This window comes from Patella vulgata, chromosome 9 (assembly GCF_932274485.2).
Source record: "Patella vulgata chromosome 9, xgPatVulg1.2, whole genome shotgun sequence".
Taxonomy (NCBI): domain Eukaryota; kingdom Metazoa; phylum Mollusca; class Gastropoda; family Patellidae; genus Patella; species Patella vulgata.
The window spans coordinates 26,155,605-26,171,150 of NC_065887.2; the positions used below are offsets into that span (position 1 = coordinate 26,155,605).

The 15,546-nt window shown below is 36.4% G+C and overlaps 1 protein-coding gene and 1 long non-coding RNA gene across 6 annotated transcripts in view; one reads left to right on the forward strand and one right to left on the reverse strand.

Moving 5' to 3' along the window:
* Positions 1–13,477, reverse strand: part of LOC126832473 (monocarboxylate transporter 6) — a 32,267-nt gene extending 18,790 nt beyond the window's left edge. For 2 of the 5 annotated variants that reach the window (XR_008789236.1, XM_050563265.1), the window contains exons 1-2: positions 13,365–13,471; positions 8,910–9,091 (exon numbers count right to left, since the gene is read on the reverse strand). Coding sequence is in view for 1 of the 5 variants with exons in the window: in XM_050563265.1 (XP_050419222.1) it covers positions 8,910–9,091; positions 13,365–13,433 (251 nt within the window). In the remaining 4 variants the exon portion in view is untranslated. Of the gene's footprint in view, positions 1–8,909; positions 9,096–13,364 lie in introns of all 5 variants that reach the window. The other 3 variants (XM_050563269.1, XM_050563271.2, XR_007684721.2) reach the window with 2 other exon arrangements.
* LOC126832482 (uncharacterized) lies at positions 3,996–5,193 on the forward strand. The gene is made up of 2 exons (XR_007684724.2): positions 3,996–4,404; positions 4,907–5,193. It is a non-coding gene; the product is annotated as an uncharacterized LOC126832482 (long non-coding RNA).
* Positions 13,478–15,546: the final 2,069 nt, after the last annotated feature.

The window sequence follows — 15,546 nt, forward strand, 5'->3', positions numbered from 1 at the left end:
ACAGCTGTCCTTGTAAGGCCCCCCGTACTGCATCGTCTTACTGCAAACCCGCGACCTTAAAATATGCAAACCAGTGTCTAACCCACTTGGTCACCACAGATGAGATAGTCATATCTACATGTATCTGGACATAAGTAAGATTCTGTCTGTGCACCGGGAGGTTGCGGGTTCGCTCCCAGTGTTGACCGAGAAAGCTCATTTGGATTTTTCAGCATGGATTCCCTGTCTAGTCGTCATGGTGGCTAAGTGGGTAAGACGCTGGCTCGCTAGCCTGGAGGTCGGGTGTTCGATCCCTGCATTGGCCGAGAAAGTTCACCCAGATTTTCCGGCGTGGTTTCCTCTTGTTAGTGATGCAGGACGGAGGGCCTGACAAGGACAGCTGTCTAGTCATTCAGATTGAACAAAAAAACGTGGTCCCGTGTACACATTGGTGTGCATGTAAAAGATCCCCTGGCAGTTAGAATTTGATACAAGAGAAGGCCTTAAGGTCACGGTACCCGGCAAAAACTTCATTAGCCCAGTCCTACGTACTGCAATGTCTTACTGCAAACCCGCGACCTTAAAATATGCGAGCCAGTGTCTAACCCACTTGGCCACCGTGGTCCCCCACAGATGAGACAGTCATATCTACATGTATCTGGACATAAGTAAGATTCTGTTTGTGCACATACATGTACGTGTACAAATTTACTATACTAAACTGAATTTTAAATTTCAAAACAATAAAATGAAATGGAGGTTTATGTCACAACAGCTCCAACCGGGATATATTGTGCCAAACACATTATGGTGAGATTCTAAAATACCATAACAACAATCTTTCTATTAGAATTGAACACTCACCCTCCAAAAACACCTATGAGAAAGCACAGGTGCTCAAATCACCATTTCTTCAGCTCTTTCTTTTTCCATATTTGGGTTTTTTGACTTATTTTATTATATGATCTTTGATTTGCTATGGCATCTAATATGGAAACTGAAAAATATGAATATGTGACATGTAATAAACTGTTTAAGATACCTTACCATATACAAACTGTGTGATATCTAAAACCATTTGAATCCCGAAGATCTTACCCAAGCCTTGAAAATCTGTTTTAATAACCCTTGTTTGTCATGTGACTGGACTGTCACAGTAATTAGAAGAGAGTCATGTGGCTTAGTGTGTAAGGCACTGGCTTGGTACCCGGGAGGTTGCGGGTTCGCTCCCAGTGTTGACCGAGAAAGCTCATTTGAATTTTTCAGCATGGATTCCATGCCTAGTCGTCATGGTGGCTAAGTGGGTAAGACGCTGGCTCGCTAGCCTGGAGGTCGGGTGTTCGATCCCTGCATTGGCCGAGAAAGTTCACCCAGATTTCCCGGCGTGGTTCCCCCTTGTCAGTGATGCAGGACGGAGGGCCTGACAAGGACAGCTGTCTAGTCATTCGGATGAAATGAAAAAACGAGGTCCCGTGTACACGTTGGCGTGCACGTAAAAGATCCCTTGACAGTTGGAATTCGATACGCCGCTGTCCGAGCAAAATTTCCCTCATAGCACACTGTGTGGTGTATGCCTGTCTTCATTAGCCCAGTTCGGAGCAAAACAGTAGGACGTTAAACCCCATTTCATTTCATTTCTAGTCGTTTCAATGGAACACAAAACCTGAGGTCCCATTGGCGTGCATTTAAGCCGATAGTATGGTAGTTGGAATTTGTTGGCTGTAGCACCCGTGTCACAGTTCGACTGCTAGTTTGCGATACCCACTCGATATGAATGAGTGGTGATTGGCTAATGAATTCTAAAATCAGACGAATGCTTCGGCGAAGCGGACACACCACTCAAATACAATTCGGCCAAATATATCAAACATGTTTGATTCGGGCGTATGTCAGTGGATAAACTAGGTGAAGTTTAGCGCCAATTGATTCAGCCAAATCCTTTGGCTAGTTTATCCAGCACTGACGATTTAAGTTTGTACTTTCTTTATATGCAAATATCACATTTGAAAGAGGCTGTAAGCCTACTTTCTTTATATGCAAATATCTTATTTGAAATAGGCCATTATTATGTGATTCCCCACTTGAATGTGACTAGGAATAGGGTCGCCTGTCCAGCCTTGTAGGTTTTCTCCGGGTCCTCCGGTTTCCTCCCTTTCCTAAATACCCCTAGGGTGTATTCGAAACAGTGTTCCGGTGCAGAGAACGGACGGAGAATGGGTTCTTGTCGGACTTGAGCAGTCTGGAATGCGTTCACGAACACATTCCCGTTCTCAAATCCCACACTACCTCATAGCTGGTGTGAGGGAGAACAAACATGGTCGACGTATCGATAACTGCTGAGAAAACAGCATCACGGGTGCATTTATTAATTTAAAAGTTTAATACCGTTCGAAAATTGGATGTAGTATGTGGCCAGTATAACATCAAGTAAGTTAGGTTGCCAGGCAACGAAACATATGCCCACAGCAGTTTAATCGTTTGCGCAGTCAACAGGGATTGTCGCATATTCATTCTTTTGTAGGTAATGTGGGCATTTACAAGAAAATTTCATACAAGATTATAATTTTCGTCGTTTGTGGGTTTACAAAGGTCGACGCATCGATAACTGCTGAGAAAACAGCATCATGGGTGCATTTATTAATTTAGAAGTTTAATACCGTTCGAAAATTGGATGTAGTATGTGGCCAGTATAACATGAAGTAAGTTAGGTTGCCAGGCAACGAAACATATGCCCACAGCAGTTTAATCGTTTGCGCAGTCAACAGGGATTGTCGCATATTCATTCTTTTGTAGGTAATGTGGGCATTTACAAGAAAATTTCATACAAGATTATAATTTTTGTCGTTTGTGGGTTTACAAAGGTTCTACAAACTGAAACAAGGGCCTTAATTGTTGAAATTTGACAGATTTTTTTGTTTTGTGTTTTACTAATTTAAATAATGCATACAATTTTCATACAAATCGGATGATAATTTTGTTGTTCGTGCGTTCACAAGGTTCGAAAAAGTGAAACAAGGGCCACAACTCTAGACATAATTCACAGAAATTTAATAGACGTCTTCGTTTCACTAATTTAAAAGATTTAAATGAATTTCACAAAGTGAAACAAGGGCCATAACTCCAGAAGAAACTAACAGAAATTATTGAAATTAAATAGGATTCATCTCATTAAAATAAACAACATATCAATTTTAAAATAATCAGTTCTGTAGACGACGGACAAACCTACGGACGAGGGCGTATCAAAAGGTGATGTAATCGTCATCCAAAGAATTGAAAAGGAGTAAAACGGTGTCATAATTTATCAAAATTATGCTTAGTAGCGAAGTAAATACTAAACAAGTTATCGTAACAGATTGTATGAATTTAATTCATCTTGTTACCATGGATACCGTTCTCTCATGTTCGAGACTCATGAAAGTGTTTTCATGTTCTTCAGCCGTTCTCGAACCTGCGCAAACACTGTTTCTAATACACTCCTACGGTACGCGCAAGCAAATCATTCAAATAAAATTGAACAATATTAGCCTCGAAATTACCTAGCGCCAGTAAGTATAAAGGATCTATCCGACAAACACTAACAACAACTCTAGGTTGATTACATGTCATTTGGGACTCACGTCATTTGGGACTCAAAAAAATATGACCACGACATTTGGGGCGCCGGTATACGTCGTTTGGGACTCGGGTTAACGACGTTTGGGACTCGGGATAATTTATTAGAAATAGGCCAATTCAAACAAAACACGAAAGAAAATATTTATTAACATGAAACACGTGGTTAGTAAAAGGCTCAACCAAACGATAAAACATTAGTTGCACTTACGGTTCTTTGATAATCATCGTTTCTCATAAAAGTTTTATATTTATTGAAAACGAATAATATGCTGATGAATTTATTTGAAAATGACCTACACAAAAAACAAAATAAATATTTACACGACATGCAATCTTTTTTTACAAGCCCCTAGAAATTGTTAACGATAATCCGTGAGCTGCACGTTGATATGCTTGTCGTAGATGGCAATACCAATTGATAAATTAGTGCGTACAAGGCAAAGTTTTTTTGTGGAAAATATAAGAAATGGCAACGATCAAAGCGGGATAATTAAAGCTGATTAACTGATAATCCCAATGTTATTACAGTATGTTCAAAGAAACCTAACGGTTCTTTGGTGGATGAGGAAAAATGTGAGTTGTCAATCATCGAGAATGGCGGCCGTGTGTTGATTGCAGTTATACCGTTTCACGAAAAAAACATTAGCAGTGGTCTGTCAATCAAGCTCGTTTACTATTTATAACGCAAATTTTTCGTTTCGGTTAAAACAAAATATACGTCCATTTTAATTGGCCGAAGGATGTGTGACTAATAGAAATATGACGGGCGGACAAACTGACCAAACAGTATATTTCGAGGTATTTGAGGTAAGCTAATTTAATATTATATCATAACTGCATGTGCATACTTGTGTTTCTGTGTAATTAAATATTCAAAAAATCATTCTGAGGATACAGCCTCGACACCAGTCAGCCCTGAATTGCAATGTTTGTTTTGTGTTCTGGGCGCCATTTTGAAAAAAACTGACATGACCTATATAATACAATCCAGCAATAGTGCAGTCAATTTCCTTTAAAAGGGAATCCGAATTTGTTAATTTTCTGCAATATCACTTCGGTGGTAGCGGACGTTAAATAAAGCTATTTCACGTACAAAGACCTACAATAAAATCCAGGTGAATTGGGAAAAATATTCATGTATTTTCTTATTGAAGAGTAGCTATTTCAATTTGTAAATGCCCAGTCATCTTAGACAAATAATAATTCCAACTTCAAATCAGTTGTATTTATTCAAATCATACTATGAATAATTGTATTTTTCCACTTGCATAATAATAAAAACTTGACTTTTATTATTTTATTTCTTCAGGCCAAGAACATGGAAAATTGGTAATTGCCTTGTATCACTGCTAACTATAAGGCACAGGGAGCCTTGGGCAGAAATGATAATAATATGGTTCTCAGATATGTTACTGTGTACAGACTGAACAAAAAATATATATACACTTGCTATTACATGTACATTATATCATTGGCAATAATAAGATCCAATTTTAGTTTTTAGTTACACACTGTTAACCACCAATAGATGAAAATAAATCATAAAATGTATTCAGCTCGACGTAAGACTTAAATAAATAGATACAGTTGGTTTAACTTGAATAGAAGTTTTAATTATCTATGCTGCATATATGCATATATCACCTTGCAGCTGAATCACATTACATATCTTTTTAGTTGATGTTCATATCGTCTTACGTATTTGTCAACATCAATGTGACCTTGTTCTATGTCACATTAGCCTATTCACGTTACCACGAATTTACTCACAACACCCTCGCATAGTTATGAATTAATTGTTTCACTTGACTAAAGAAACATTTTGTAGGAATGTATGCTTTTATAGATTGGACACTTGTTTGCAATATCATTGTCGGTGGAAACTGGCACTATACCTAAAGAATGACTGAACAAATAGCGGAGACGGGGTTTCAGCCGGCTGATTTAAATTATATCTTTAAATACAGTAAAGCTTGAAATATGTCAGTTTTCCCTCTTTAGAATGTTTTTGTAAATAAGTTTTTATTGTAGTTTCCGTGGCGTATTCCCAATAAGCGTTAGAAACAAAGATATACACCCTTAATCCCGGTGCCGATAAATGTTGGGTTGTGTGGAACATGCTAACAAATCTCAGGTACGATATATGTTTGATTCTGGTTGAGAACAGCATGAGATCAACATGATTGTTTTCATTGGAGATGAGACGCAAATATTCAAAGGGGTCAGACAAACTCTAAACCAACCGCGTTCCCTTCACTGAGTCCCTTCAAAGGAGGCCCTGTCTGTCTACCTGTGGAATAACATGCATTTGTATCTGTTAAATTTGTGTGGTAGACAGATTGATATTATTTATATAACGTCTTACCCCAAACAAATTGCAAAAGAAACCATGAAGTTTCTGAGAGCGATATTTCGTAATTAGTGTGCTTTAATGGTGGGAGAATAAATAATTAAATTTTTCAAACACAAACTGGTCATATATAAAATAGCATTTTCTGACAAGACCAGCGATAATCTCGTAAGATATGACTTTTACTATGTCTATTAAATGGTTTTCGACGTCTCTTCAAGGTCACCGTCTTGCGCCAAAGTCGTGAAACGCACCGTCGGGGGATTTGTTGGGGCCTGTCTCCCCCAGGAAAATTTCTAGAAATTTCAAGTCGGTCTTGCCTGGCAGTGAATACGGCAACCTGAAAGTGGTCGATTTTAATGTAGACATCTGAACTCCAATCAACAAATCAATCAACCAGGCTGTTGTCGTTGCATTCACATGACACCAGACGTGTCACCGATGAAACAAATATGCCTGAAACAAATGTCGCTGTTAGTGCGACCCATTTGTGACAATTTCAAGGTCCCAAATAATAGTCCTTTTTTACTATTAATAGTAATTCAATCAGTAAGTGCTATTTACCATATAATAGTCGTCTTGGCTTTTACCCGACATTACACAAAACACCAATGGTAACTGTCGGGTGGTCTCTCCAGTCTTAATGAAGGCGTGTATGGAAAACAGCTGAGACCAGAAAAAGGGCGGAAGAAGACTACCTGTCCTACTTGATTCTAGGACATATATATAGCATGGACCTACTTGATTCGACCAATTTAATACAAGGAAATGAATGGCATAGTTTGTGTCAAGTGAATTTAGTGAACTTTAAACCCCATTTACTCGCCCTCTCTCTACAGAGATAAATACTTTTCGTGTTACATACAATAACAATTATTGGCCATTATTAAAAAAATATATTAAAAGGAAATGAAATTCTGTTACCTGTTTTTCTTTGTGTAGTACATGCTAACATCAATGACTGAAAAAAAATAACGAAACTGTAGAGAAACTTCTGAATCATTGAAAGTCTAATATTAGGCCTACACATTGATGACATTGATATAAAAAAAAAGGCTGATTTGTTTGTTGTTGTTTTTTTCTTTTACAGAAATAAGATTACATTTCAACTAAACAACTAACACAAAAGTTAGAATCTAGCTATAGTCCATGTCTGGATATACATTTCTCCTTTTGCCCGAACGTCTATAAAAATCAAAGATGGCGGCCAATAATTGCAACCGGGTATTACTATAAAATCAAGACAGATTCTTACCTGCTGGTCCTAGTAGGGGGTTTCTTGCAATTATAAGTATTTGAACAACGGTGTAGCGCCGATTAGCTAATAATAATTAAGCACGATTTCAGAAAAATTAAGACAGATTCATTAGATTGCTGAATTAGCGGAACACTTTTAGAACACATCAAAAAAATTTTCTTTGTGGCGCCATTATATAAATAGACTTCCGGTGCAGTCAGTGGCAGTAGTTTTAAATCTGACTGTTTTAAACGAAACGAATTATTATATACATAGAAGCAATATATACATGCTAAATTAAATACACGGTTTTATTTTTTGTAAAAATTTACAAACCTGCGGTCTGGTATTCTATGTGACCATTATAATTTTTTTTAAAATATCACGGCTAAAGCACCCTGTTGATGCTAACTTCACTACATCTATCTAACTGAATGTCGCTGATATAATATCAAAGAAAGAATTTGTCGCAATGACTAAAGTATAGATACTTCTTCTTAGTTAGTTGTATTTTACGTCCGCTTCCACCGAAGTGATATCGCAGACAAAAAGTATAGATAACTTGGAGAACCATTATATCAATAAGTCGATTATGAGATACACGTGGATGATCAATTAAATTTGATTGGTTACTTTTCAGTTAACCAATACTGTCCAATTTTGATTACATCAACCAATTACATTATTAAGAGTTTTACTCATTTTTTTTGTTCATTGTACATTGAATCAATTTTCGAAAACACCAGGGTGCTGAAAATCACATGTACACTATATATTCATTTGATCTATCAGTTTATTGGGTCAATAAAAAAAGACAGACATTTTAACTTTACAGACAACTTAACATCAATTAACATTCAAGTCTGTCTGGCAATTGTCTGATTAATTGGTACTCACACCCTTCCAGTGAAGAACAGCATGTGATTTTCGAGATGTGAATTAAGCCCTTTATTACTTTTCTTAAAACTTGACGACTCCCGAATTCAGACTTTGTATGGAGTTTTTTTTTTAAAAAGAAAACAAATCTTGGAAGGTACACATTACTTGTGTTAATGATATGAAAAAAACACAAGATTTTATAAATCGACACAAGTTTGTGTTAATGCAATGCAAAACAACACATAACTTGTGTAGATTAGTTTTAACACAAGTGTTTTTTCAGTGTAGTTTCGGGTGGGAAAGTACTAAAATAACTTGACCTCCCTTGAAAAGTATGAACAGAGGTAGTGAGCACACCAGACTGTATCACAAGCACGACACACTCAGCTGACTTAAAGTACGGTGAATACAAGAAGTATTCTTCAATAGTGAAACAGTATCGTAACTGATCGTTAAGGGATATTAATTTCTTCATTACTTTTAGTATCTTGTGTTATGTTTTCCAGAATGGGTTTCCCTTGTTAGTGGGTGCAGGGTGGAGGTCTGACAAGTCTAATCGTACACTTAAAATAACTCTTGAAAGTTGGAATTCGATGTAAGTATGGGCCACAGCGTAGTTATCCCAGAACAATTTCCCTCATAGCACACTGTATGGCGTATACGGTATACCGTCTTCATTAGCGCAGTCGATGCAGAAAAGTAAGACGTTAAACCCCATTGCATTTCATTTCATCATGTGTTGTATGCGTTTTGTCTGCGCTGAAATAACGAAAATAGACAACCTTGTAACAAGGGCTCTAGTGATGTAAAATATTTTGAATCATACTTTTACGAATTAGAACTCACCGTGAATTATAAACCCGTAAACAAGAATTCTTCGAATCATCAATGGTGTCAAGAACGAGGATATCTTCTTCCGCTGGTGGAATATTGCGTTCTGTATCATGGGAACGACATTTCGTATCGCCCTTATTCATATTCTTCTTGAAAGATCTCACTGAACAGTCAAAGATCTTCACATATGCATCCTAGCTTAATAAAAAATACATACAACTTGCATTGACTTATGTACACAAAATGCGGAAGATCATTAGGGCCAATCAAATGAAAAACAAAATCTGATTATCTGACGACCGTGAGTTATTTATTTCAAGGTCGCCATTCACTGATTCTTCGAATAGCTAGGCCAACGCCGTACTTTATTTTATGTTACAGAATTGGTACATTTATGTCATGCTCCCATTAATATCATTCCTTTATTTTCATGCCTCCATTAAAATCATAAAATTTATACTCACATTAATTTCATACTCCCGCCAACTTCATACACGCATTGATATCATTATTAATATCATGATTCACCAAATTCATACTCCCACCAACTTTCATACACGCATTGATATCATTATTAATATCATTATTAATATCATGATTCACCAATTTCATGCCCTCATTACACAGAACGCTATTTATATTAAATTTATTTAAATTTTTATTTTTGGCCGTTTTGTTTTCGTTTTGTTTTGTTTTGTTTTTTTGACTTTACACAGATTTTATTGTCTGCAGAAGTAGCCAAGTTAAGCGATTTCTTTTCCATTTGAACAGAAAATTAAAATACGCATCAAAGGAACAACGGTAAAAAATCGTCACGTTTCTCGCGAACCGACGAATTTCGTGAAAATCGGAACAAAACTGACGGACAAAATGGCCGCCGCTTGTAAGCGAATAGTGTAAAAAAAAAATGGTATATCAAGGTTGTGGACCCTGTAGAGGTCACAATTTTAATCCGATTTTGATGCGTGTTTATAACCCGAAGATCTTGGTTCCTTTCGATATTTGCGCATATGTAATTGTAACCTCCTGAATTATGGCCCCTGATTGCACGAACAATCACCTTTTTTTAGGTTGTGGTCCCTCTGGAGGTTACAATTATTATCCGATTTAAAAAACCGTTTGATTATATCACCGTTACATCGTAATGAAGGTTGAGTTCGAATGTCCTAAAAATCGGACCAAAACTGCCGGACAAAATGGCCGCCGCTTGTACGCGAATAGTGTAAAAATATGGTATATCAAGGTTATAACCCAAAGATCTTGGTTCCTTTCGATATTCGCGCATATCGGATAGTAACTTCCTGGATTATGGTCCCTGATTGGTCGAAAAATCACATTTTGCCGTCGCCCCTGTCCGTCCGTCCGGACGTCCGTCCACAATTGTTTGTGGACACTCTACAGGTCACAATTCTTATCCGATTTTGACGAAACTTGAAATATAGGTTTATCTCCAAAAGATCTCGGTTGCTTTCGATATTAACATGTATCGGACCGAAACTTCAAGGATTATGGTCCCTGATTGTACGGAAAATTACGTTTTTAGCTTGTGGACCCTATACAGGTCACAAATTTTATCCGATTTTGTTGGAACTTGAAATGTTAGTTTATACCCCAAAGATCTCGGTTCCTTTCGATATTCGCACATATCGGATCGTAACTTCCTGAATTATGGCCCCTATAGAGGTCATAATTTTTATCCGATTTAAGAAACCGTTTTAATGGATCACCGTTACACCCTAAGGATGGTTGAGTTTGAATTTCGTGAAAATCAGCCCAAAACTGACAGACAAAATGGCCGTCCCTCGTTCTCAAATAGCGTAAAAATATGGTATATCAAAGTTGTGGACCCTCTAGAGGTCACAATTTTCTTCTGATTTTGATGAAACCTGAAATGTAAGTTTATAACCCAATGATCTCTGTTCCTGCCAATATTCGCGCATATCGGATTATAACTTCCTGAATTATGGCCCCTGATTGTACGAAAAATCGCTTTTTGTTTAGCTTGTTCTCTATCCATCTCTTGCAAAATGTGGGCGTATCCTGCCTGGCAGCCGCTGGTTACGGTTAAACATCAACGACCGTTGAACAGCAAGATATGATTCAAATCTGTTATAAATCGGAGGCATCCGATTTAATCCGAGAGTTGCTTATTGTCTTGTTTTTTTAGTAAATGGCTAATTTATATAACATTTAGGGCCTAAAGAAAGACCTGCAATAGGCAGATTTAGCTCTTGCATAAGATATGTTTAATAAAGACCCACTGACTTGTCTTTTGGTAAATTTTATCGCATTTTTGGCCATTTTATTTTCATTTGTTTTAACTTTACACAGTTATATAAGTTATCGCCGTTTCGTCTATATCCCTTTCAAACAAGCCGTTGCCATCTTTACGTTTCGCTGAACCTCTTTGATGCGCCCCTGTAAATTCGATTGAATCCAAACCTGGAAATTATCTATCGTGGCCATCTTGATTTTGGTTTATTTAATAATCAATTTTTTTACATTCAGGCTTGGATTAACAAACTTTTCTGAAAAATGTAAATGGCGTTCCGTAGCTTAAAGGAGAACATGAAATCAATGAATCATCAAGAAATTATCAATAAGAGTATGAATGAAGTTGGTGGGACAATGAATGGTTTTTAATGAGGGCGTGAAATAACGAATGATATTAATGGGAGCATGACCTAAATATGCCGATCCCGTAACATAAAAAAGTACTTCGTTGGCCTAGCCATCCGATAAATCAGTGTAGGGCGAACTTGAAATAAATTAGTTAGAAGACTGTTTTTTATGTGATTGACCTCAATAGGCTTCTCCTTATCTTGTAATGACAAGATAGTTATATAAAATGGCTATCTTGTAATTACAAGATAATTTTCTTTTTTTCATTTGAGTGACCCTAATGGTCTTCCGTACAAAACTGATATTATGGACACACACGTTTCAGATAACTTTCTGCTGTAGTTTGAATACATGATGATGAAAAGCGATTAATATCACATGTAAGTTAGATTATAATCTCGAAACGGGTAACTGACTCCGGGTCATTGGATCTAATTGCTAGGAATATATTATACTCAGGTTATTCAGGGTCTATAAGTACAGGAACGCTTAGCTGTATATGTTCAAATAAAGATAATTTTTTATGACATATATGTAAATATCAACATTATCATTATAATAAAGGCATGCAATATATTATGTAATGCAAATTGATAAAACTCGGTATGTTTAAATTTAATTTAAGGTTGGGATTATGTACTAATCCTGGGTTATATAATAGGTAAATCTTAGAAACCCAGTATCTAATGTAATTAAGTCTAGATGTTAATTTTTCCGTTTATTCTCGGTCACGAATTCGAAAAAGCGTTGACACAAAATGTGCCCTGTCAATATGGATTCGAAAAGACTTTGAAAGTGTGTCCAGATCATTGGAATTCGAAAAATATACGCCCCACGTAACCTAAAATTACAGTCTGTTCGTTCCCTTAACAGACAGAATAAAGAACCTTTTTTTGTCAAATACATGTATCAGTATTTATTTTCGGAAATCGACGAGTGAGATTATTTTACTAGATAATTTGGAAATTAGACGAATTTTTTTGGTAAAAGTTTGTAATCGTAACGTGGGATGTTATTTTTGAATGAGGCAGCTGAACTCTATCGAAGCTAGAAAATGGTTTATCAATTATATGGTTTTCGATGTCACATCCATCCTGAAAGCTGCCGATTTTTGTAGCTTTCAAAATAAATTGTATGGGTGGTAGCAAACGGTGTAAGTAAAACAATATATTAACAAACTAATAAGCTGAAACCAGTTCCCTATTTCAAGTAACTGAGTATTTCCAAAGGGCTTATTTTTATCACGGAAACTGTCTAAAGAATATAATTTCTCTTAAAGTAAAACCCTAAGAGAGACTGATATACTTGCAAATGAAATGAAAGGGGGCTTAACGGCTTACCTTCTGCTCCATACGGGTTAATGCTGTGAGGGAAAATTCAAATTCCAACTGTCGGGATTCTGTTACGTGCATGTCAACGTGTACATGGGACCTCCGGTTTTGGTCCCTTTAGAACGACTAGACGCTGTTCTTTGTCAGGCCCTCCTTCCTACACCAACTGGAAATCACGCCGGAAACTTTCCCGGCTAACCTCGGGAATTCCAGGTTAACGAGCCAGCACTTCACTTACTGATATGTCCGTAAGGAAGCAGTATAGGACGTTCATGAAAAGATACGTATACCTTGTCTAGTCTGACAAAACATCCACTACTATAGTTAAATAAGGATTATCTATATTCTTTACCTTTTCTGGTATTATTCATTCATCGTCTATATGGAAGCTCGTCGTGTATTTGAATTTCCCGAGTTATAAAATGGTTTTACTACATAACCTTAAGTCTCTTTAACCCACTGCCAATAATAGATAGGACCAAAATAGATGCGTAAATAAACAAACACTACTTACCTGTTTGTATACTAAAGCAATCAGTACTTGTATCTTACTCGCAATATCATGAAATGTATATACAAACATGTATACTCTAAATGAAAGTCGAATAGAGGCCACCCATAATGACCCGGAAGCAAATCTGTCAACGCTTTACGTAATATTTACACACAAGTCACCCATAACAACGACATGTCAGTTTTAAAGTATAATACTAAATCAAATGCAAGGTCAAGTAAGGTAGATTTATACCAACACATAATTACACAGAAATACCTTTTGAAAATAAATATTACTCTCAATGTAAGAATAACAACAGCTGAATATTATTACAGATGAATGCAATCATAACGCGATATGATCTTTTATAATAAATAAAATAGACAGCCATACCATCCCAGATGTTCCACATAAATATGGAAAGGGACTAAGGATCGATACAATTTTTGTATTGGTTATTTTTTGTTTAAAATGGAATAGGATTTAACGTTTAATTAATAAATAAAATAGACAGCCATACCATCCCAGATGTTCCACATAAATATAAAAAGGGACAAAGGATCGATAAAATTTTTGTATTGGTTATTTTTTGTTTAACATGGAATAGGGTTTAACGTCCTAATTGTCTACTCCATCGGGGCTAATTTAACACTGATATGGCGAAACAATACCAGAAACTCCCGGTCACTTTCTCGGTCAACAGTACGGGGATCGAACCCGTGACCTCCAGGTTAGCTAACCCGCGTCACGGCGAAAAATTACCCAATTTCCTAAATAAACTTTGTACGGTGGCGATATCAAGTTCCCATTGGATCGTCGCTTGTTATATTGCTTAAGCATACATTATGCAAGAGCTAAATTCTGCTTATTGCACGCCTTTCTTTAGGCCTAAAATGTTATTTTAATTATTAATTAAACATTAATTAACTTATCCAGACCATAATCTACTCTCGATGTCATCGTTAGCCTGTGATATGTATTGGATTTGAATATGTATTGGATTTAATTATTAATTAAACATTAATTAACTTATCCAGACCATAATCTACTCTCGATGTCATCGTTAGCCTGTGATATGTATTGGATTTGAATGCGATTTTCTGCTCAACGCCCATTGATGATTTAATCCAAAGATGGATAATCAAGATTATGCTTTTTATCGTACCGACTTTAGTAATTATGATGAGGCTAGGCCTAAAATTTAAAAGCTAATATCTCGGTTCAGATTGGATCAATTTGACTGAAATTTTCAGCAAATTCCCTTTACATTATTTAGGAGATAAACACCTCCTGTTTCGCATTTAGAGGGGTGTTATTGTCCAATAGACATGTCCTGAGATTTTACATTAGAACCCGCGACACTCTAAATGCGAAACAGGAGGTGTTTATCGACATTGTAACATGCTATTTTTTTAGAATTTTTAAAGAACTTATTTTATTGTGTAAACTTCAAAATTCGTCTTACTGCAAATCGGTTTTAGTGACGTAGTGGGGTAACTGGCTGCTCATGTTAAATTTGCCTCGCTTATCGTCTGGTTGCTATAGTAGCCGTATGAGTATAGACACACAAAAAACCCCTAAAATTCTCACTTCATTTTTTTAAAAGTAGTTTTTGAAACAAAATTTATGTTTCTGTAATAGATTTTTGAATATTTTGTTGTTTGTAGCTGTTACCTGACAAGGGGCTTGGCGTTTCAAGTTCATCTTCGGACATATCTCCAAATATTTCATCTAATGTACCGAGATCAAAATTGATTGTCTCCATTGTGGTTATCGCCATTAAAGTAGTACGCATGATATTAATACGCTTTGATTTTTCTAATTTAGAGGGGTGTTATTGTCCAATAGACAGTGTCTAATCGACCAATCAAAACGCAAGATTCACCCTTAAGCATGTTACAATAGTTGTTAACTATTATAGCTCTTTATATAATCCCCCTTTAATCATGTTTCACAACACGGCATAGATTTGGACAACAATGTTATACTGGTGTTATTTTAGCAGATATGGAAATTCATTGACCTAAATCTCCACTGCTTACAGTTAATCACGACAATAAACAACGAAATTCCAGTTAGCCCATAAAAGCACGGACGACAAAGTTCGAACAAAAAATATATTCTGGACGAAGTTATGACTGAAGATGTAGTGCAGATCATTTATCCATTTTATCGTTAGAAAGAAATTTACACTGACCGC